Source organism: Stegostoma tigrinum, chromosome 26 (assembly GCF_030684315.1).
Source record: "Stegostoma tigrinum isolate sSteTig4 chromosome 26, sSteTig4.hap1, whole genome shotgun sequence".
NCBI lineage: Eukaryota > Metazoa > Chordata > Chondrichthyes > Orectolobiformes > Stegostomatidae > Stegostoma > Stegostoma tigrinum.
The window spans coordinates 18062377-18087160 of NC_081379.1; the positions used below are offsets into that span (position 1 = coordinate 18062377).

General features: G+C 42.2%; 1 protein-coding gene across 5 annotated transcripts in view; it reads left to right on the forward strand.

Annotated features, from left to right (window-relative positions):
• ttc28 (tetratricopeptide repeat domain 28) overlaps positions 1 to 24784 on the forward strand; it is a 705429-nt gene that overhangs the window by 529783 nt on the left and 150862 nt on the right. For all 5 annotated transcript variants that reach the window (XM_048556329.2, XM_048556332.2, XM_048556331.2 and 2 more), the window contains one exon: positions 9194 to 9412. In XM_048556329.2, the coding sequence (XP_048412286.1) occupies positions 9194 to 9412 (219 nt within the window). The remainder of the gene's footprint in view (positions 1 to 9193; positions 9413 to 24784) is intronic.

The following is a 24784-nucleotide window of genomic DNA, read 5'->3' on the forward strand; positions in this document are numbered from 1 at the left end:
GTTTCCATTCCCTCGCAATATCATTATTAACTCAGTGACCACAGACAGTATATGAATTCAGAAAATTAAAAGTCGTTTGCAAACTTTCGTGTACATCTTTTTCCAAGTATAAATGGATTTGCAGTTTATAGTTTATTTGTCTAGAGTTTTGAGACAACCAAAATCACACAAATAATGAATCAATGATCCTGTCACTTTAAAATGATTATTTTTTCCTGGGCTTTTGTTTTGAGAGATTATAAAGGCAGAAGCTTCAATGAGTCTTAGGAGTAACAGTTTAGCAATGGAAAGGAAGGGCCAGTTCTCCCAGTTCAGGTTTTCTCTGGTGTTTTTTTTCAGCTGTAGCAGTCACAAGATGTTTTAAGTGCCAGAAGGTGCATGTCTCAATGATTCCTAACTCTGGAATTTCTCTGGATGTTGTTCCCCCCTACTTGTAAGAATATGAGTTTGAATTTTTCTTTTTGCTGAGGAATGTGTTTTTGGGATATTACCATATCAGAACAGTTAATTACTTCAGTTACTGCTTTGAGTATTCAGTTAAGTTTTTCCAATGGTTAAGTTATTTTAAATTCTGCATTCTATTGTTTAAGTCCTCACTGCACTGTTTAAACAAATTGTGTTTTTCTTAAAACCAAATGGCTTGACCAGTTGCATCACACCTGGAACACCCACACCGCACCCACCTTTAAAATAAGAAAATGCTAGGGTCTAGGCTACCTGCTTAAAATATTTTGAGAGGGTGTGACCTGGTTCATAACAAACTGGGGGCTCGTCTGAGACAATTCTATAATTCAAATTTGAGTTTAGTGTTGTTGGACTCAAAGACGGCTATTGGTAGATGTTGAGATAACAAGGTGTCGAACTGGATGACCGCAGCAGACCAAGCAGCATCAGAGGACCAGCAAAGCTGACATTTCAGGTCAGGATCCTACTTCAGAAATGGGGAAGTGAAAGGGGGCTCTGAACTAAATAGGGAGAGAGGGGGAGGCGGATGGAAGATGTGTAAAGGAGCAGATAGGTGGAGAGGAGACAGGCAGGTCAAAGAGGCGGGGATGGAGCCAATAAAAGTGAGTGTAGGTGCGGAGGGTTGGGGTGGAAGGTGTTAGTGAAGTGGATTAACTGTTCGAGCTCCTCGTGGGAGCACGAGGCGGCACCGATACAGTCTTGGATGTGAAGGAAGAAGAGGTGGGGGACAGGAGCAGTGTAATTTCGGAAGATGGATTGTCGCACGTATCCTACAAAGAGGCAGGCATAGCTTAGGCCCATGCGGGTACCCATGGTCTCCCCCTTTGTAGGAAGTGGGAGGGATTGAAGGAGAAGCTGTTGAGGGTGAGGACGCGTTCAGCTAAGTGGGTGAGGGTGTCAGTGCAGGCGGACTGGTCGGGCCTGCGGAACAGGAAGAAGTGGAGGGCCTTTAGGCCATCTGCATGGGGAATGCAGGTGTATACGCAAGTGTCCATGGTAAAGATGAGGTGTCAGGGACTAGGGAATTGGAAGTTCTGGAGGAGGTGGAGGGCATGGGTGGTGGCATGGATGTAGGTGGGGAGTTCCTGGACCAAGGGGGAGAAAATGGAGTCGAGATAAGTGGAGATAAGTTCGGTGGGGCAGGAGCAGGTGGAGACAATGGGTCGACCAGGCCAGTCAGGTTTGTGGATTTTGGGAAGGAGATAGAAATGGGCGGTGTGGGTTTGGGGAACGATGAGGTTGGAGGCTGTGGGTGGGAGGTCTCCTGAGGTGGTGAGGTTATGAATGGTTTGGGAGATGATGTTTTGGTGATCGGGGGTGGGGTCATGATCCAGGGGCAGTAGGAGGAGGTGTTGGAGAGCTGGCGTCTGGCCTCGCCGATGTAAAGGTCAGTGCACCATACTACAACTGCGCCCCCTTGTCCGCGGGTTTTATGGTGAATTTGGGATTGGAGCAGAGGGATCGGAGGGCTAAACGTTCTGTGGGGGAGAGGTTGGATTGGGTGAGAGGCGTGGAGGGGTTGAGGCGATCCATGTCTCAATGGCAGTTGGAGATGAAGTGGTCAAGAGAGGGTAGGAGGCCTTGGGGTAGTATCCTGGAGGACAGGGTGTGTTGGAGGCAGGAGACGGGGTCAGTAGAGGGAGGGTTAGGCACACAATTAAAGAAGTAAGCGCAGAGGCAGAGACGGCAGAAAAACTGTTCAATGTCTAAACGTGACCGATATTTGGTGATGTGTGGGTGGAGGGGGACAAAGACGAGCCCCATACTGAGGACTGACCATTCGCCTGAGGACTGACCATTCGTCCTCAGTGAGGGGTTGTTCTGGGGGGATGGTGAGGACTTGGCAGGGCTGGGTGCTACTGTTTCCCCTGGAGCTGCTGGTTGCAGAGGCAGTGAGAGTGACGTTGGTGTTGGGCGGCACCATGTCAAATGGTGTCTTTTGTTTTGGGTGTTGATTTTGTTCCATTTAAACAAAGCTTTGCATATTAATGGCTCTTGTGGTCACTCAGAGTTTTCTAATGGATGAAGAAATGATGTTGGGGGTTTTAAAAAAGTTGAGCAAAGCAGGGCTGTTGGAATTAGCAGAAAAGCTGGAGTTGGGTTGCCTTTGTTTGTGAGCAAAGGAGATGCAATATTAGCAACAGCTCAACAATTAATTTTGCAGAAAATGCCATCAGAATCTTTTGAAATGGCTAGAATTCAATTGCAGGTGAAGCTGCTTTAACATGAAAGGGAGCTGAAACCGTTTGAGTTATGGTTAAAAGCAGAGGAAAGAGAAAATGAAAGAATTGCCCTGGCACAGCAAAAAACAGAGGAAAGCCCTAGCAGAAGAAAGGGAGAAAGAGAGAGAAGAAAAGCAGAAAGAAAGAGTTTGAACTTCAGACATTGTCATTTTGACAGGAATGTCCACTTAAAAGGACGGAGAAGAAGATGGAAGGTAGGCTTAAGTGAGGATGAGCAAATCCATTGTTGCCCAAGGCTTGGTGGAGGCACGTTTAAGTATGTCAAACAATTGCCTAAGTTTGATGAGAAGGATGTAGAAGCCTTTTTCATCTCATTTGAAAACATAGCTAAACAAATGAAATGGCCGGTGACCATGTAGGTTTTGTTGATTCAGACAATGTTGGTCGGTAGAGCTCGTATTTGCATCAAAATGAAAGGAGGTATCTGGGGAGTATGAGAAGGTGAAGAAAGCCCTCAAGTGCATATGAGCTTGTGCCAGAGCTTAAAAACAATATTTCAGCAATCTAAATAGGGACCCTGGTCAAACATGCGTTGCAAGATCCTTTAAAACTCAATGTAATTTTGTTAGATAGACAAGGGCATTAAAAATGGATCAAGTATATGACACTCTTAGAGAGACGATTATTTTGGAGGATTTCAAAAATTCACTTCCGGAGGTAATGAGAACTGTCGTGGAAGAGCAGACAGTTAAAACTGCAAGATTAACAGCTGAAATGATGATGATTATGAGTTGTTTCATTAATCAAAGTTTGGCATCTGACATTAATTTCAATCTGTGAGGGCTAGAAAGTGGGGAAAAGAGAAATCCTTAAGTGGTGAGGGGAAAGTAGATCTCAATGAAGATAATAAAGATAGCTTACCACAGGGTAAAAAGGAAACCCACGAAGGGAAAGAGATATTAAAAAGCTCAGGAGTTATCACTGTAGTAAAGTCGGCCACATGAGGTGTTGGTGGTTTAGGAAAAGCTCTGACAAGACTAATGTTGGAAAACAAGACAAGTCAGTGAATTTTGTTAAAGTGGTAGAGGAAAGCATAGTGGGGGCTAAAATGCTGCACCAGAATATACAACATGGTCAGAGGATGGTTGAGAAGGAAGTGCCGGATCTTCTTAAACCATTTTCTTGCGAAGTAAGATTTACTCACATTGGCCAGGAGCAGCAGGTAATGAAGTTACAGATCATGTCACTCTTTGATGTTAAGAGGTAAGGAGATATGTAAGTTAGAAGGCCTATTGCCGGAAAAAGTGCTAGTACATGGAATTCATGGTGAATCAAGAAGTGCATCGTCATGTAGAGTGAGGTTGGAGCGTCCAGTGAAACGTGGAGAAATGGTGATGGGAGTACTGGAGAATCCCCCAGCTCCAGGAACACAATTTGCCCTTGGTAAAGATATAGCTAGATCACAAGTATGAATACTGCCTACTGTGGTTGAAAAGCCAGTGGAAAATCAGGCAACTGAGAGGTATTACAAGAAGTATATCCTGTGATTTTTCCTGACTCTGTTGTAACAAGGTCACAAAGCCCCTGGTTGAGCCAAGAGGAAAAATCGACAAATACAAATAAGGGAGTTGAAGTAGAACTATCAGAGACCATGTCTGATCGAATGGATGAGGAAAACAAACAAGAATAGGTGGAGGACAAAGTGGATATTTTTACCTCAGATAAATTAACTGAGTTACCACAAGAAGTTGAAAAACTGAAGCAATTGTATCAAAAAGCATACACAGAAGAAGAATCTGAGTGAATGCTACTCCCTTAAAAATGAGGTCTTGATGAGGAAATTCAGACCATCATATACAGGCACATAAGAAATGGCAGAAGTTGTTCAAATTGTATTACCAGTAGGTTACAGAAAGATGGTGTTGCAGGTAGCACATGAATTACCAGTAGCAGGTCATTTAGGGATTTAAAAAAATCTCAAGTCATAATACAAAAACATTTTTACTGGCCTGGATTGCATAAGGATGTGGTTGAATTTAGCCAGACATGTCACATATGTCAGGTAATTAGAAAACCTCAGGCAGTAATAAAACCAGCACCTTTAATAAAACCAGCAAAGGGGAGGTGATGGCATAGTGGTATTATTGCTGGACAGTTAATCCAGAAACCCAGATAATGTTCTTGGTACCCAGGTTCGAATCCCGCCATGGCAGATGGTGGAATTTGAAATCAATAAAATTATCTGGAATTAACAATCTAATGATGTCTGTGAATCCATTGTTGATTGTCAGAAAAACCCATCTGGTTCACTAATGCCCTTTAGGGAAGGAAACTGCCGTCCTCACCTGGTCTGGCCTATTTGCAACTCCAGACCCACACCAATGTGGTTGACTCTTAACTGTCCTCTGGGCAATAAATGCTGCCAGTGATGCCCTCATCCTGTGAGTGAATAATGGAAAAAACATTTTAGTATGCATTCCTGCATTTGAGGAACCTTTTATATGGGTCTTAATTGATTGCATAAGACCTCTACCAAAAAAATCTATTTGTTGACAATAATGGATGTGTCAAATAGATTTTCCATTATGCAAATCACAGCTAAAAGGATTCTGGAAGAATTACTCAAATTTTTCAGTAGATGCGGACTACCCACATAGATACAATCAGATCAAGGGTCAAATTTTACATCACAATGATTCAGGGAAGTTGTAGGTAGCTTAGGAATAAAACAATTCAAATCCAGTGTGTACCATCCAGAATCACTGAGTGCTAGAAAGGTAGCATCAAACTTTAAAGACTTTAAAGGACTTGCACTCAAGGCTATCTAAATGATTGAGATAAAGGAGTTCCATTTATACTTTTTGCAATTAGGGATACACCAAATGAATCAACCAAATTCAGTACATTTTTGAATTAGTTTTTGGGCATGAGGTGAGAGGACCACTAAAATTAATTAAGGAGAAATTGGTGAGTCAGAGTTCAAGGACCACATATTTGGACTGATTGTCAAATTTTAGAGAATGATTAGATAGAGCAAGGGGAATTAGCTAGACAGCATTTAAAAATATCACTGCATATAATGAAACAAGAAGCAGACAAGAAATTAAAAACTTGTAATTTTGTTAATGGATATAAAGTACTAGTGTTACTTCCAGTGATAGGTGAGCCATGGAAAGCAAGGTTCAGTGGATCTTATCAAAGAATGGAGATTGAGCAAGGTGAAATATTTGATAAGGCCTTCAAATGGAAAGAAGCCTCCCACAGTGTGTCATGTGAATATGCTCATACAGTATTTTGATAGGGCAGGAAAGCAAAAGGAGAGTGTGTTACTTGTTACAACACAGTGAAGAACTAAGTTCAGAGGATTTAGAAGAAGACATTCCTCAAACTAAATTGGATAATGAGACAGTTCTCAGACATTTGGATAAACTATTGAGTTACCTACCAGAGGAACATTGAAATGACCTGAAAGAGTTATTAGTTTTACATGGGGGGATATGTAGAAATAAGCTGGGAAGTACTAATTTAATTATGCGTGATTTAGATGTAAGAAATGCTGTTCCAATTAAGCAACATCCTTATAGACTTAACCCTCTAAAGTTGGCACAAGGTCAAAAGAGAATGAACACATGCTCCAAGACAACATAATTGAAGTGAGCTACACCAACTGGAACTCACCAATAGTAATGGTGCCAAAACTAGATGGTACCCAATAATTTTGGGTATACTATTGCAAGATCAATGCTATTACAAAGTCCGATTCCGTGTTTGGAAGTCTATGTTGAGAAGGTAGGGCAAGCAGCTTATATTTCTATGTTGGACCTTTTCAGAGAATACTAGTAGGTACCTTTATCCAAAAGAGTGAAGACAATTTTGGCTTTCATGACACTGAATGGACTGTATTAATTTAAAGTCATGCCACTTCGAATGAAAAATGCACCAGCCACGTTTCACACACTGACCAATAAAGTAATTTCTGGATTAATCAATTGTGGGATATACATCAACGACCTGGTGATTTTTAGTCACACATGGAAGGAATATTTGTAGCATTTCTCAGAATTATTCGGTCAATTTTCGTAGGCAGGCATGGTGATAAACCTGGCTGAGAGTGAATTCACCAGAGCACCAGTCATATTCTGTGCAATGTTATTGGAAATGGACAGATGGCCCTACAGATTGTGGAAACAATGGTTATTGAGGAGTTCCCCACACCATCAACAAAGAGGTCATTATTATGATTCCTGGGATTGAGTGGGTTTTATCTGAAACTCGTACTGAATTTTACCAGTGTGGTTGTTCCACTATATTGAACTTATTGAAGAAGTTCAGAAAAAATCAGCAGACGCTAGACAGTCAGAAAGTTGTAATGACAGCCTGAAAGCTGTATTAACCACTACCCCTGTATTAGCTGTACCTAATTACACAAAGCTATTCAAGGTGGCTATCGATTGGAGTGATTTGTGTGTTGGTGCTGTACTCTTACAAGAAAATGATGAGATAGAAAGACCCATCAGATATTTCTCCAGTAAGCTGAATATTCATCAACAGAAATACTCCATGACTGAGAAGGAGACCTTGAGTTTGGAGTTGGCGTTGCAGCATTTCAACATTTATATTGCCAGTAACATGTCTGAGACAATTGTATATACTGATCATAACCCATTAAAGTTTTTGGAGAAATTTAAGGACAGAAATTCCAGAACTGTTTTGATGGAGTTTGTTGTTACAGCGATTCAATTTGAACATTATACACGTGGTAGTACGATAATATGTAATTGTCGACATGGTGTCATGCCTTGGATTAAGAAAGTCTGAGCTGTTTGGTGTCAGGAGTAAATGGACTGAAATAGAATGTAGTAATGAATGTTTGCATGTTTAGAGTCAATGTGGTGTATATATGTTGTAGTTTACCTAATACAGTGAGACCAACTCGTTTAAAATGAAGCCACCTTTGTATATATAATTTTCTTAAATGGTGTGATGATGCCGTCACTTTAAAAAGGTTAATTTGTCCTGGGATTTTTTTTGAAGCGAGGTTGTAAAGTCAGAGGTGTCGCAGAGCCTAGGGAGCATCAGTTTAACGATGGAAGGAGGATGGCCAGTTTTTCCAGTTCCTGTTCATCAACTTGGTCTACTGTATCCGCTGCACCCGATGTGGCCTCCTCTACATCGCTGAGACCAAGCGGAGACTCGGAGACCATTTTGTAGAGCATCTGTGCTCTGTATGCGTTAAATGACAACACCTACCGGTCGCAAACCATTTTAACTCCCCCTCTGACTCCCTGGTTGACGTGGCTATCCTGGGCCACCTCTGATGTCACAATGACACCACCCACAAACTGGAGGAGCAGCACCTCATATTCCGCCTCGGGAACCTCCAGCCCGATGACCTAAACATTAATTTCATCCGTTTCAAAAAATCTCTACCCCTGGCCTCATCCCAAGTCTAACCTTCCCTGTCATCTCCACCTCATTGACCTGACTCAACCTGTCCATCATCTCTCCCACCGATCCACTCCGCCCACCTCACTGACCAATCCCCACCACTGCCGACCTGCACTCACCTATCACCATCCCACCTACCTTCCCCAACCCCACCCCCCCTCTATTTATTTCTGAGCTCCCTTCTCCCCGCCCTTTTCTGAAGAAGGGTCCTGACCTGAAACGTCAACTTACCTGCTCCTCTGATGCTGCCGGGCCTGCTGTGTTCCTCCAGCCCCACACTGTGTTATCTCTGACTCCAGCATTGGCAGTTCTTGCTCTCTCAGGGTTTTTCTAGTTTTGTTTCAGCTGGAGCAGTCACAAGATGTTTTGAGTACCACAGGGCTGCAAGCTTCAGTAAATGATTCCTAAATGACTTTCTCAAAAATCTCTCTGGATGTTGTTCTCTCTTGCCTGTAAGAATCTGTGTTTGAATTTACCTTTTTGCCAAGGAATGTGTTTATGGGGTGTTCCTATCTTGGATTTATTAATTAGTTAGGTTACTGAATTGAGTACTTGGTTAAATTTTCCAATAGTTAAGTTATTCTAAATTCCACATTCTTTTGTTTGTGTTTTAACTGCAGTGTTTAAATAAATTGTGTTTTGCTTAAAGCTAAGTGTTTTGACCAGTTGCATCACACCTGAAACACCCAACTTTAAAATAAGAAAATATTAGGGTCTAGGCTACCTTATTAAAATATTTTGAGGTGGTCTGGCCTGTAGCATAACAGGTACAACTTTTAAGGAGTTAAGAAGGTAATACTTCAAAAATATAGGATTTCTGATCTAGAGAATTCAGTTAGTCTTATTAAAAATTTACCTTGCGTGAAGAATTTCTGTCAACTTCGGAGAACAAATTTATGGAGATAATCATATATATATAGAGTTGAGGGTATCAGGATGGTGAAACATTTTAACAAAAGATTTTGCATGGCATATGGATAATGCCCTTATGTCATTTGCAAGCAACTATTTTTAAATTGGATCAGGTATCTAATTTTCTTAATTAAATTACAAGTTTCTTCCTCATATATTTTGCTCTTTTTTGATCTTCTTGTTAGGTCGTCACGATGAGGCATTGGCAGTAGCAGAGAGGGGAAGAACAAGGGCATTTGCTGATCTCTTAGTAGAAAGGCAAACTGGACAGCAAGAATCCGATCCATTGACCCCTGTCACTATTGACCAGATTTTGGAGGCTATCAATAATCAACGTAGTCTGGTGCTGTACTATTCACAAGCAGCTGGATACCTCTACAGCTGGTTACTCGCACCAGGAGCAGGTATGGATACATACTGATGTCTCAAGATTGAAATGTAACCCTGAGCATTGCACCTGGTGTAGTTAATAATTATACTGATATCTGCGCTGTAATGTAGCACTGATTGGGCCATATGTGTGTTGTAATGCCAAATTTTGGCACTGTGGCTTTGTCTCAAATAGGGTTCGACGTGTACATTTGAATCTGTCACTACTGGACAATTAAAGTGTTCAATTACATTATTTGACAAAGAGCATTGTAGTTCATAGATCATAGATCATAGATCATAGATCATAGAATCCCCACAGTGTCGAAACAGACCCTTTGGCCCAACAAGTCTGCATTGACCCTCAGAGTGTCCCACCCAGACCCATCCCCCTATAACCCACCGAATCGACACATCCCTGAACACTATGGGCACTTTGGCATGGCCAGTCCACCTACCCTGTACATCTTTGGAGTGTGGGAGGAAACCAGAGCACCCAGAGGAAACCCACACAGACACGGGGAGAATGCGTAAACCCCACACAGACAGTCACCTGAGGGTGGAATTGAAGTCGGGTCCCTAGCACTGGAAGCAGCAATGCTAACCACCTGAGCCACCGTGCTCTTCTACTGTCCTGTAAATACATAGACCTTAAACAACAACACCAAACCAACTTATTGTGGTCATTATTTGTGCTGTTTAGAATGTGCAGTGCTCCAAATGGCTCATTACAGCAGTGTTGGCAGTTGTTTAAAGGAAAGCTCTTGGATTGTTATAAGATTATGCCATCAAGATCTCTTTTAGACATTTGTTTGTCACAGTGAAAAAAACATAATGTTGGACTTCATAAACTGAGTGCAAAAGCAGAGTGATTATGCTGAATCTTTGCCAAATTCTGCTTAAGTCACAAGTGGAATGTTGTATCCAGTTCTGTTCACCCCTTTATAGGAAGGATGTGATGGTTATAGTAAGGGTGCAGAGGAGATTTCTCAGCATTGTTCCAGTGATGGAGAACTTTTGCCGCAAAATTAGATTGGAGAAGCTAAAAAAAACTGAGGGAAGACTTGATTGTTGTGTACAAGATGATAGCAGGTTTGAGCAGGATAAACAAAGCAAAATGTTTAAGATTTGGAAAATGGCACATAGAGTATATGAGGATAAAGTTTTTTTAATGCAGTAAGTTGTAACATCTTGTAATTCATTGCCCTGTAAGGTTGGTGGAAGCAGAGGCATTTTATTTATTAGGGACATTCAATGGACACTTGAGGGAAGTAAACTTGCAGAGCCACAGGAATAGGTTGGGGAAATGAGATAATGGGTTAGTCACAGAGAAGTGACATGGACATGATGAGCCGTATGGCTTCCTTCTGCACTGTAGTGACCCTTTGGGTTGAATTTCACCAAAAAAAAATCAGCTATATTTAAATTTCATGGAGGGTTTCTCTCTGTAAACCCAAGTGAGTTATCTTATGTTCTCCCCTCGTGCTCACCTTGTTTGTGTATGTACCATGTCTCTAGTTTATGCTGTCATGCCCTCTGCCAGTGCTAGAAAACTCAGGGAAATCCAGCTTCAAAACCATATTTAAAGCCTGGTCCTGCACAAGCACTTGCACTCCCTCCCTTCCTCCCACCCCAAGCTGCACCCCCATCTACCGACTAACCTCATCCCACCTCCTTGACCTGTCCGTCTTCCCTGGACTGACCTATCCCCTCCCTACCTCCCCACCTATACTCTCTCCACCTATCTTCTTTACTCTCCATCTTCGGTCCGCCTCCCCCTCTCTCCCTATTTATTCCAGTTCCCTCTCCCCATCCCCCTCTCTGATGAAGGGTCTAGGCCCGAAACGTCAGCTTTTGTGCTCCTGAGATGCTGCTTGGCCTGCTGTGTTCATCCAGCCTCACATTTTATTATCTTGGAATTCTCCAGCATCTGCAGTTCACATTATCTCTGACACTTGCACAACCAGTCCAGTTTTAATCTTTCTAGCGCACCTAGTAGGAGAGGAACAAAAAAAATGCCTCTGAGGATTCATAGATGCCATGAGACATGTCATTGCAAATACAAGCTCATATTGATAAATGTATTGCCATATTAAATCACCTGTCTGACTGACCGTCATTGTAACGAGCAGCACGTGTTCTTAGAGCATTGCCTGTGGATAGGGTATACTCTTTCCCCCAAAGCCCAGAGTAGCATAACATCTTCTCATTGCTCAATGTATGAGCATCACATATTGGAAAGTTTGCAAGTTGTTGAAAATGTTCACTTTTATTCAATAACAGCAGAAATGGAAAGACAATTAAATGCTTCTGGAAACAAAAGGGCATTGTGTGCCTTTTGAACAACAAGTTTACAATCCATGAATGATCATTGTTCTCAGCTCACACCTATTCCAATTTAGTATCAATTAAGCCGGGTCTGCTTTATCAAGCTGTCTTGCTCAATGTCCTTATCTTGCACCTCAGAAAACTGCTGCAGCTCTCCCAACTCATCTGAGTCCATTGCATCTTTGCTTTGCCTGCTCCAGATGTGCAGAACAGAGCATTTCAGGAGTGTCAGTCATGCTCTGTCTGAGCTGTACTGCAAGTTGCCATCTCACCATTTAAAACCTAGTTGCAGAATCAGACTTCTTGTCTCAACATTGCAAATCTCATTTTTCCAAACTCACCGCATTTTATCAACTGACTTGCCATTGTTCAGGGCCTGGCAAAAATCAGTCCTTATGACTCAACAATCAGATGATAAAATATTGGGTCCGACTTTAAATCAGCACAGGTGAATGGATTCTGTGAGACTTAAAATATTTCCACTGCACCAAAAGATTTCCTTGCTGCTACGAGGTTATCCATTTTGGATTGATAAAAGGTGCATCAGGGTACTTTTTAGATGGTATGAATTTAAATACAGTGAATTTCTCAAGAGATTTGGGGCATTAGCTGTATACATAATCAAAATGCCATGAACAGGTGCAGAAAATAATAAAAAAAAGCCAGTGCTGGCCTTCACGTCGAGAGGACTGGAGTAAAAAGATGTAGACAGTATGCTCTAGTTAGGCAAAACCGTGGTTTGATACTACGTGGAGTACTGTGAGCAGATCTAGGCCCCACACCTCAGGAGGGATGTATTGGCCTCGGAGGGTGTACAACGTAGGTTGACAAGAATCATACCTTGACTTCAGGGGTTAAGTAATGAGGAGAGATAAACAAATTAGGTTGTTATCTCTAGAATTTAGAAGGCTGAGGAATGATTGATCAAGTCTTTATAAGACATTCACAGGAAAAGACACGGTAGCTAAAGATAAACTATTTCTGCTGGTTGGACATTCTAGAATTGGGGAACCGTAGTCTGGGAATCAGCCAAATCGATCAGGAGAGATATTATGAAGCACCGTTAAACACAAAAGGTGGAATATTTGGATCAGTGTCAAGGACTTTCCATGCGTAAATAGTGATTTGGTGGTGGGATGTCAGCCCCTGTGGAGTTATTCCAGTAACAGGATTTTAATGATTTAATGTTCAGTTCACATTTACGTGTCCAATTGACCTCAATACGGGGTGAAAGTGATTGAGAGGTTACTTTGTTTAAATGAAAAAAAAGATGTAAATCAAGTAGTGCAACAAATGGGCCAGAGGTAATGTAATTTCAGCTAGAAAGGAATTGGATACATGATTTTCCATTTACTCTCAGACAATAACATTTTAATAGATGATGTTATACTATATAGTCAAAGACAGGAAATGAGGTCAACTAATTTGGTGATTCATTTCCTGTGTGATGAATAGCTCAATGGACATTTTGCACCAAATGTTGACTTGATTTTAATTATGCTTAATTTCGAAAAAAAAATCATTAATTAAAACATGTTTGAAGAATATTGCTGTCAAAATATCTTTCAAACATTACTTTGTAAAATAGATTTTTTAAACCATGTCGAGAGAGATAATTTTGAAAGTGCATTATTATGTAGCTTCAGTACACTACATAGTGATTGCCAAAAAACAATGAGCCCCAGATGTGGATGTGTGAAATCGTGTTAGGTACTACATTATTGTATTTAACCAGAGTGGGGTCTGTGCTGGAATATTTGTTCCTCAGAATAGGAAATAAAGCACAACTGCTGGAAATAATAAAAAGTAACTTCCAGTACAGTCCATCAGAAAGAAACAACAGGAAAAATATCCCTTTTGGTTTTCTTTTACAAAATTTGGTAATGGTTTTAATGTCTTCACCAATTGTTTTTGAAGTGGAATTAAACACTTGATGAAGTGATAAATGTTAACAATTAATTCACCAGTGCTATTAAACAAAAACTTGTCGTCCAAGGTTCTGAATATGATCTGATATTGGACTCTAAATTTCTCAATCATTCAGGCTCCTATTTTATGTTAAGCATCCGGAAGGCATTCTTAAAGGGAAGACTGGCAGAATGTTTGTACTCTAAAAGGAGATAAGTTACTAGAAAAGACCACAAAGGATAACTGTATTAATCCATTTAAGGGAAAATGAAGTTGATTTCTAGAAAGCAGAGGGAGAGTGGTTCCTATGTGAGACCATTTTGTGGCTTGAAAGTTGCCATGGACCCAGGATGTAGACAGCTAGGAGAGCAGGAGTGGAGGAGGAGAAGAACAGTGAGAATGGGCGGGGGTTGATGGCGATTTTGTGATCGGGTTTGGGGTGGAACTTTCTTGTAGCTAGGTCTTTAAATTAAAAAACACCCATCTTCTCATTGGGTTTTCAGAACAAAAATTATTAAGCCAGTTTAGGCCATACCCACCATTAAAAATGTCTGAGAATTTAAGGCAGTCTCAATACTGCTCATTGAAGCCCTTGGCTAAAAAAAAGTTGGGGTGCCTGATCCCAAACTTTGTCTCTCACTTTGGGAAGCCCTGATTAAGGCACATGGGGATAGATTATGCACAGGGTGTTTTTTTTTGGATCATTATCTTAATTGACAGGCTGAAACTTTGAAGAATTGATGTAAATGGCATTGGCAACAGTTCTGTCTGATTTCCACTGGCATCCAAGGTAAAGACCCCTGTGGAAATTCCACTCCTTGGGGAGAAGGTAGGACTGATAAATCTCCCACAATAGGAACAGGTTTTATCCTAAAACATTACTGTGTTGAGGGAATGTGCAATGACTGAAGATACATGTAACCTGCCTCATTTTTTATGTTGCCTATTATGCATTTGTTGCCCATGCAAACATTGTCAAATGCATGAATGACTACGTTTTGTCCAGAATATGCTGTACATTGTGCTGTATCAGTTGCTTTGGAATGCTGCAGGGTGGGCTGGGACAGCAGAGAACAACACAGATCATAGTTTAGCAGTGCAGACGCTGATTCAGTATAAATGCGGTTGCTGTTCCTACCCACTGGAGACTGTGGAGGTCTAGGCACTCATTCCTGTCCTAATAAGAAAATAAGTTACCAACAATCTGTGTAAGATGTGGGAATCAGTTCTGCTGTAAAACTTCACACTAGAAACTGTTTTGCATCAGACCACGGACATAGTTTCAAAACTTAAGTTGCAGTAATTCTAGACTATTATAATCTGGCTCATTTTATATTTGCAAAACTCAACCAAAGTCAAACCAATTCCTTGAAATTCCCTTTGCACCAAAACATGTTTCCTGTAAGTTGTTCTGTTCTCTAATGTCCAGTGATAGATCTGCACAAGGTAATAAAGACCACTCATTCTTACCATATATTTGCTTTTGTATGTTCATCCTGTTCAGTTCACCAGGGCCTGTCCCCATGCCTTTCTATGAATAGCAAGAAGTTTAAAACATACTTGGTGAATGATTAAGACTAACTTCAGTGTTCCTTCCAGATCTTTGTGATGCTGGCATCACTTCTTGATTGACCCGTCCGCAGCTTTACTGCTAAGAAACAGCAAGATTCCAACTGTGACTGCAGCTTTACCGCAGTGATAAGCTGCAATGCACTACAGCTCCAGATTCAAACCTTATAATGTGAATAGATCTCCTGAGGCAGAAGATATGACTGTTTTGTCCAACCTCTACCATCTAGATTACGTTGCTCCCTTCTGCAATCTGCGTTAAAATTTAATTCTTACTGGTGAGATAAGCATCTCTATTTGGTGGCTGTAAGGATCCAATAAGAAATGATTTTTGTGTAGACTGTACCCAATACTTCATGGAGATGTCCCATGGCATAAATATGTGCTTAAGTTGAGCACAAATTGACCCAAATTCCACACTGCTTAAATCGGAAGACTCAAATGGGGCTGAAACCGTTTCTGCTGGTTTAATGCATGAAACGTAAAGTACGTATATTTTCAGCTCTTGAGCCATCATGCTTTTAATCGATGTGTATTAAAATGAGGACACTGATGCAGCAGCCCAGAATGTCCTATATTTACGCTGGCAGTGCTCATGGGCTGGGTTAGAATGAGAAGTATAAGGCACAGATGTTTTCAAGATCAGCTGAGACTAGCTGAAGTAAGGGGTTTTTGAGTCTGATGACGGCTGAAAGTTTGAATTACTGCAGTTGGGAACAGCCTTTTGGAGCAATTCATTTTTTTGGCATCAAGCCTAGACAGTCTTAAACTTGTTTCTGACAGCCTATGGAAGTTTCAGACCACTGAGAGATTCCGATTTTACCTCCTTCATCTCCTACTCATGCATAAAGGAAAAGCCTATCAAGAGCAAGAATGGCCTTCCCTATGGCCACAATTTTGTAGGCAGTTTTCATGGAGTAAGGGATGCGAGAGAGCATGGAGTAAAGTGAAGCATAGTTAAGCAGGATAAACATCAGCTGGTTTTCCTCTAATTTATAACTGACTGGGGTTGCAAGAAAACCATAGGAAGAGGATGTGAATCAGAACATTGAAAATCCCCAAAAGACAATGGTGCAAGTGTGCTGAGGACTGCCTAAGGATCTTGTGGTCACAATACACTGATCAAAGTGCTCTGTGACAATTGCACTCCACTTTATGGAACAGGGACATTTCAAATAGCCACGAGGGACCTGTGCCTTATCTGTCAGTGTGCCTTATTTATACATGTTGATGAAGTGGCTGTCATGTTTTCCTGAGTTTAGAGAAACAACAATGATACAAGACTATAAAGTATGAAGCTGGATGAACACAGCAGGCCAAGCAGCATCTCAGGCGCACAAAAGCTGATATTTTGGGCCTAGATCCTTCTTCAGAGAGCTTTGTGTTCATCCAGCTTCACACTTTGTTATCTTGGATTCTCCAGCATCTGCAGTTATCATTATCACGATGGAAGTAGTAGACCAGTTTGGGCAATGGTTGATGCAGCAGTCATTAGCTCCTGTCATGCCTTGGGTGATGTGAACATTCTTGCAGTCCCTTGCTCCAACAATGACATAGCCAAACAGGGCCAACTTCTGGAGTGACAATGTTGCCATGAGGTCTTATTTATATGTCTCTCTGGTGAAATAGGGTGTAAATGAGTAAGTCTAATGGTGAAGATGAAAGCAGTGCAGAGGTAGTGGGAAAATTGTGGGTAGTAGTAGGAAAATGCAATAGTAGAAATAGGAACAGTAGAAAAGGAGGCAAGAGAAGAGGGGGAGTGGCGTTTTTGATTAAGCAAAAAATTACTGGATTTAAAGTTGACATTTCTAAGGGATTGCCCAGTGAAAATATGTGGTTTGAAATTAGAAATAAGAAAGGGATTTTAATTTTCCAAACATTGACTGGAACTGCCATAATGTTAATGGTTTAGATGGTGAGGAATTTAAGTGTGTTCAAGAAAATTTTCTTTATCAATATATAGAAGTTCCTATGAGAGAAGGAGCAACACTTGGCCTTCTCTTGGGAAATAAGGTAGGGCAAGTGACTGATGTGTAAGTAGGGGAACACTTTGGGACCAGTGATCATAATTCTATTAGTTTTGAAATACTTATGGAAAACAGTAAGCCTTCCACAGAAATTCAGGTTCTTAATTGGAGTAAGGCTAATTTTGATGGTATGAGATCAGAACTTTCACAATTTGATTGGACTAAACTGTTCGCTGGTAAAGGGACAACTGACAAATGGGAAGTTTTCAAAAGTGTGATAATGAGACTGCAGAGGCGTAATGTTCCTGTCAGAAAGGTTAGATTAGGGAGCAATGAATAAATAAAGATCTTGAGGTTCTGGTCAAGAATAAGAAAGCACCATTGACTCAGATCAAATGAATTTCTTGAGTACAAAGAGTATGGGGCATTGTTAAGAAGGAAATCAGGAAGGCAAAGAAGGAATGTGAGATAGTCTTGCGGATAAGGTTAAGCATAATACAAAGATATTCTACAGGTACTTTAAGAGCAAAAGAGCATCTAGAGAGAAAGTAGAATATCTTAAAGGTCAAGGAGGTCTTCTTTCTGTTGAAGTTCAGGAGTTGGGAGAGATATTAAATGAATATTTTGCATTAGTTTTTCCTGAGGAAGTAACCAAAAATTGTTGAGATTAGTATGGTAAACATTGTTAACTTGGACTTCAATAAATCCTTTCACAAGATTCCACATGGGAGACTAATTTATAGTAAAGTTAGCTCACGTAGGATTCAGGGTGAGCTTTCCCATTGGATACAAAATTGGCTTTATAGTAAGAGACGGAGGGTATAGGAAGACGGTTGCCTTTTAAGGGATTGATTTGTCATTTATATAAATGATTTGAATGAGAATACAGGAGGTGTGGTTAGTAAGTTTGCAGATGACACAAAAAAATTAATGGACGGCATGGTGGCTCAGTGGTGAGCACTGCTGCCTCTCAGCACCAGGGACCCGGATTCGATTCCACCTTCGGGCGACTGCATGGAGTTTGCTCATTCTATCCGCATCTGCGTGGGTTTCCTCCGGGTGCTCTGGTTTCCTCCCGCAGTCCAAAGATGTGCAGGCTAGGTGGATTGGCCATGCTAAATTGCCCATAGTGCTCAGGGATATGTAGATTCGATGGGTTGTAGGGCGATGGGTCTGAGTAGGATGCTCTGAGGGTCACTGTCGACTAGTTGGGCCAAAGGGCCTGTTTCCACACTGCAGGCATTCTATGATTCTACATAGTGGACAGTGAAGAAGTTTATCTGTGATTACAAAGAGAGTCAATGGGGTGAGGAGTGGCAGATGGAGTTTTGTTTGGATAAACGCGAGCTACTGTGATTAAGAAGATGTCCAGCATGCTTGCCTTCATTGCTGAGACCTTTGAATATAGCAGTTAGGACACAGCCACTTCACGTTGAAAGATCTCATGCTCACACATCTTCCTGTTCACCCCCAAAATGAAATGTTGGTCCTGAAATGGGAGAACAACCTCAGCAGTAAACTTCCTGAATGTTGCACTGCAATCACTGGAAACTTTTTTGTTATGACATTTATGTCAACCTCCTTAGTGATTTGTAGTGGACGGAAGGTAAACCCAAAAGCAAGGTCTTCCCAGATTGCTGTTCGGAATGTGGATATCTCTGGATAAGCCATAATTCATGGTTCTTCTGGAGAAGGACATCAAGGAAGAATGTTGACTCCATGGGATTAGTTTTACCATAAAAGAAACAAGGTAGTTGATCACCTCATTGAGTCTCCCTGTGGGTAAGAGAAGGCATGATGGCCCTTCAACTCACCCTTCCCCAGAAACAGTACACTGTAGTCATCAGCACATATGCCTCAACTGTAGAAGCAATGGATGAATCAAAGACGAATTCCATTCCAGCCTTGATTCATTGCTGTCCCTTGTCCCAAAGGTAGACAAGCTTATCCTCCTTGAATGCCAGATTTGGGTGGAATACAAACCTCTGGATTGACAAGAAAGGCATTGGGAAGGTAAACTAATGAAGTCCTTCTCCTGATGAAATCCTTGTGGCATAACCTGCTGATAACAAGGTGTGGAGCTGGATGAACACAGCAGGCCAAGCAACATCTCAGGAGCACAAAAGCTGACGTTTCGGGCCTAGACCCTTCATCAGAGAGGGGGATGGGAAGAGGGTTCTGAAATAAATAGGGAGAGAGGGGGGAAGCGGACCGAAGCTGGATCGAGGAGAAGATAGGTGGAGAGCAGAGTATAGGTTGGGAGGTGATAGGTCAGTCCAGGGAGGATGGAGAGGTCCAGGAGGCGGGATGAAGTTAGTAGGTGGGAAATGGAGATGTGGCTTGAGGTGGGAGGAGGGGATAGGTGAGAGGAAGAACAGGTTAGGGAGCCGGGGACGAGCTGGGCTGGTTTGGGGATGCAGTGGGGGAGGGGGAGATTTTAAGGCTTGTGAAGTCCACATTGATACCATTGGGCTGCAGGGTTCCCAAGCGGAATACGAGTTGCTGTTCCTGCAACCTTTGGGTGGCATCATTGTGGCACTGCAGGAGGCCCAGGAAGATACATGTCGTCTAAGGAATGGGAGGGGGAGTTGAAATGGTTCGCGACTGGGAGGTGCAGCTGTTTATTGCGAACCGAGCGGAGGTGTTCTGTAAAGCAGTCCCCAAGCCTCCGCTTGGTTTCCCCAATATAGAGAAAGCCACACCGGGCACAATGGATACGGTATACTACATTGGCAGATGTGCAGGTGAACGTCTACTTAATATGGAAATAATGCCACCCGAAGGTTGCTTGGCCTGCTGTGTTCATCCAGCGTCACACTTTGTTATCTTGGATTCTCCAGCATCTGCAGTTCCCAATATCTCTGAAGCCAGTGCATTGAAGCACAATTGACCATTGAAGTAAAAACAGTAATTTCTGGAGAAACCTAGCAGGTCTGGCAACATGTGTGCAGAGAAAGCATACTTTGTTCAGTGACCCTTCTTCAGAAATATATCGACTGTTGAATTTTGTTGTTTGTTTTACAGTATACCTTTTGTCATCAATTAAAGCACTTCATTCTTGTTTCATGTCACTAAACTTGTTTGATGCTCCTTGTTTCTGCTTAGCCATGTCTTTGCTCTTTTCATAGGTCACTATACCAAATTATCCACTGGGAGACATTTTTGAAAAGTGAGTTAAAATCACTTGAGTAATCTAGTGCACCTACTTGCAAATTAACTATTAGTCAGTTACCTCCTTATCTACTTGTAGCAATTTCATCCAGGCTTTGCTTTTCAAAGGTTGCACCATTAATTTCCAAATATCCCAGCACTGTACTTGGTATTATATGAGACATTCACTTGAGCACCACCCCAGCACATTTGGCAGATTCAGCTCTGCAGACGTTTGGCTCTCTAAATCCCAGCTACTTGGTACAAATCCATTGCAAATGCCACATGGAATTTTAGGTCTTTTAACACTAAGTTGGCAATCTTATTCAAAGAGACCACAGGATGCTGATTTTGAAGTTGGCCCTTTCTGTACGAAATGCCTTGTTGTGTCTTATTCCAAAAACCCCATCAGGCAATGGAAGTTTTTGTTTGCAACATTTGATTAAGAGTGCAAACGCTGATTTTGTATAATCCCTTCAGATGACAATAGATCGAGAATTTGAGTTCCGTTCAAATTAATCTGGATATCAAAGTGACAGTGAAGCATTTGAATTGTTAGCCAACTGGTTCACTTAGAAGATTCCCCCTCTTTTTCATTACCTCTGCAATGTTTTGCTTTCAAGTTTGGCTTCATACGCTCTGAAGTGGCCTATCAAGTATCTCAGTTTTAACAAGTTTGGCATTATATGCCAACTTTGCCAACAATGCCCACCTCACAACCATGAATATGAAAACCTGATACAGTCGGAGAGTGTGCTATTACAAGGTGGAACCTGATCAAAATTTGAAATGTGGCATTGCTTTTACTCCAGTGCCAAGACATTGTTGAAATTGTACTGGAAGGGCTGTGTGAAAACTTACTTTTGTGCAAATTTGTAGTGCAATAACTGCTTTATTTTTATCATACATTCATGGGACATGAGCTTTGTTAGCTGGTCCCAGCATTTATTGCCCGGGCATAATTGCCCTAGAACGGGTGGCTGCGGCTTTTGGGGTGTAGGCACATTGTCCCCCAGAGTTTTGTTTAGATGGAAGTTTCAAAACTTTGACCCAGCAACAGTGAGGGAATGATGACACATTTCAAAGTCAGGATTGTATGTAGCTTGGAGGGTAAGTTGCAGTTGCTGATGTTCTCAAGCTTTTGCTACCCTTGTCTTTATGGTTGAGAGAGGCTGTGGGGTTGGAAGGCGCTATTTGAAGGAGCCTTGGGAATTACTGTAGTTGCACAATACAGTATGATGAACACTGCTACCACTGTGTGTCAGTGGTGAAGAGACTAGATGTTGGAGAAGTATAAAGTATATTTTTCCTGGAATGTGTGCACCTTCTTAAGTATTGTTGGAGCTGTATCCGTTCAGACAATTTGAAAGTATCCTATTAAACACTTGACTTATACCTTTTGATAGAAAAACAGGCAGTAAAGAGACAGGAGATGAATTAATTATTGCAGAATTCCGAGTGTCTGGGCTGTCGTATAATAGCCATAGATCCAGTCTAGTTTCTAGTCAGTTGTAACCCTTATGATATTGATAGTGAGTTATTCAGTGATGGTAATGCTGTTGAATGTCAAGGGGTGATGATTATTGTCTGGTGCTTGTGTAGTGGAGATAGTATATGTGCCTTATCAGGGTATATCCTGTCTGGCCCAGGGGACTTGTCTATCCTCATGATTTTCAAAATGTCTTGCACATCCTCCTTCCTGACATCAACCTGTTCGAGCATATCTGCCTGTTTCATGTTGTCCTCCCAAAAGTGAAGGTCCTCTCACTGCTGAATACTGAAGCAAAGTATTCATTAAGGACCTCCCCCATCTCCTCTGAGTGCACACACAAGTGCCCTCCACTATACTGATTGGCCCTACCCTCACTTTGGCCATCCTCTTTGCTCCTCACATAAGTATAGAACACCTTGGGGTTTTCCTTGATCCTATCTGCCAAGGACTTCTCATACCCCCTGCTAGCTCTCCTAAACCATTCTTCAGTTCCTTCCTGGCTACCTTGTAACCCTCTACAGCCCTGTCTGATCCTTGCTTCCTCAACCTTAAGCAAGTTTCCTTCTTCCTCTTGTCTAGATGTTACACATGTCTTGGCATCCAAGGTTCCTTCACATTACTGAACTTTCCTTGTCTCCGTGGGACAAACCTATCCAGTAATTGTAACAACTGCTCCCTAAACAACCTCCACATTTCTGTTGTGCATTTCCCAGAGAGCATCTGATCCCAATTTATGCTCTGCAGCTCTTGCCTAATAGCATTGTAATTTCCCCTCCCTCAGTTAAATACTTCCCATACTGTCAGCTCCTATCCCCCTCCATGACTATAGTAAAGGTCAGGGAGTTGTGATCACTATCACTGAAATGCTTTCCCACTGAGAGAGCTGACACCTGGCCTAGTTCATTGCAAAGCATCAAATCCAATATGGCCTCCCCTCTAGTCAGCCCATCTACATATTGAGTCAAAAATCCTTCCTTTACACACCTGAAAAAATCTGCTCCATCCAAACTATTTGCACTTAGGAGGTTCCAGTCTATATTTGAGAAGTTGAAGTCACCCATGAAAACAACATTTATTACTTCTGCACTTCCCACAATCTGTCTCCCAATCTGTTCCGAAGTGACCCTGTTGCTATTGGGGGGTCTATAGAAAACTCCCAATAAAGTGGCTGCTCCTTTCCTGTTTCTGACTTTGACCCATACTGATTCAGTGGGCAAACCCTCCTCCACGACCTCCCTTTCTGCAGTTGTGATACCATCCCTAATTAGCAATGCCACTCCCCCACCTTTTACCTCCCTCCCTATTTCGCTTGAAACACCTATACCCCGGAACATGTAACAACCATTCCTGTCCCTGTGTTACCCAAGTCTTTGTATGGCTGCAACATCGTAGGCCCAGGTACTGATCCATGCTCTAAGGTCATCACCCTTATTCGTGACACTTCTTGCGTTAAAATAGACACACTCCAACCCTTGCACGACTGTCAAATTGCACTATCAACTGTTTATCCTTCCTCACAGACTGTATCTACCTGTACACCAGCTATCCCATCCCCCTGCCAAATTAGTTTAAACCCTCCCAAAGAGCTCTAGGAAACCTCCCGCCCAGGATATTGGTGCCCCTCCAGTTCAGGTGCAACCTATTCTTTCTGCACAGGTCCCACCTTCCTCAGGTATCCCAATGATCCACATATCTGAAGCCTCCCTCCTGCACCAGCTCTATAGCCACGTGTTCAGCTGCACTCACTCTCTGTTTCTGGCCTCACTAGCCCATGGCGCCGGTAGTAATCCTGAAATTACTACTCTGCTTGTCCTGGCTTTCAGCTTCCATCCTAACTCCCTATATTGACTTTTCAGGCCCTCATCCTGTTTCCTAGCTATGTCATTGGCATCGATGTGTACCACAACTTCTGGCTGCTCTCCCGCCCCCTTAAGAATCCTGAAGACCCAATCCAAGACATCCCTAACCCTGGCACCTGGGAGGCAACATACAATCCGGGAGTCTTGCTTGGTACCACAGTATCTCCAGTCTGTTCCCGTAACCATTGAATCTCCTATCCCTATTGCACTTCTATTCTCCTCCCTTTGCTTCTGAGCCACAGAGCCAGGCTCCGTGCCAGAGACCTGGCCACCATGGCCTTCCCCTGGTAGGTACTGCTCCCCAACAGTATCCAAAGCAGTATACTTATTATTGAGGGATCCCTGCAGTGCCTGCTTATTCCCTTCCCCCTCTGGACGGCCACCCAGCTACATCTATCCTGTAACTTGGGTGTGACAACCTCTTTATAACTCCAATCTATCACCCCCTCAGCCTCCCAAATGATCCAGAGTTCATCCAGCTCCAGCTCTAGTTCCCTAACACGGTTTTTGAGGAGCTGGAGTTGGGTGCAGTTCTTGCAGGTGAAGTCAGAAGAGACGCTAGTAGTGACCCTTACCTTCCACAACCTACAAGAGGAGCATGCAACTGCCCTAGCTTCCATTCCCTCTACTCTAAATTGCCAAGAGAATAAAAAAAGCCTTACCTTTCCGACCTTCCCAAAGTCTTTTTTTTGGTTCGAGGAGGATGATGAGTGGGAGACACTACATGTGTAGTGTTTTGGGTTTAGCCAATGCGGGAATATAATCGTTCACCTCCTGGCTCACGCTCTCACCTCTCCCACTGCAGTAAGCAATAGGGCTGCTGACTCACAAGGCAAGCTTTTATAAGGGAAGCCTTGCCTTCCTGACTGCTCCCTGGCTCGTGGTCTCACCTCTCCCACAGCTGTAAGCAAGAAGAGTTCATGAAGAGTTCTGCAGCACAATTCTCATGTATATTGGCAGAACATTGTTGAACTTGTATCTTTTCCAGTATCCAGTGCCTTCTGCAATTTTTTAATGTCATTTGGAATAAATCAAATTGATTGAACAAGCATCTTGGATGGTGAGACCTCAGCAGGGTGTTGAGTTGGAGCTTCCAGTTGGCACTTCTGGCTGATGATAGAGACAAATCTTCAG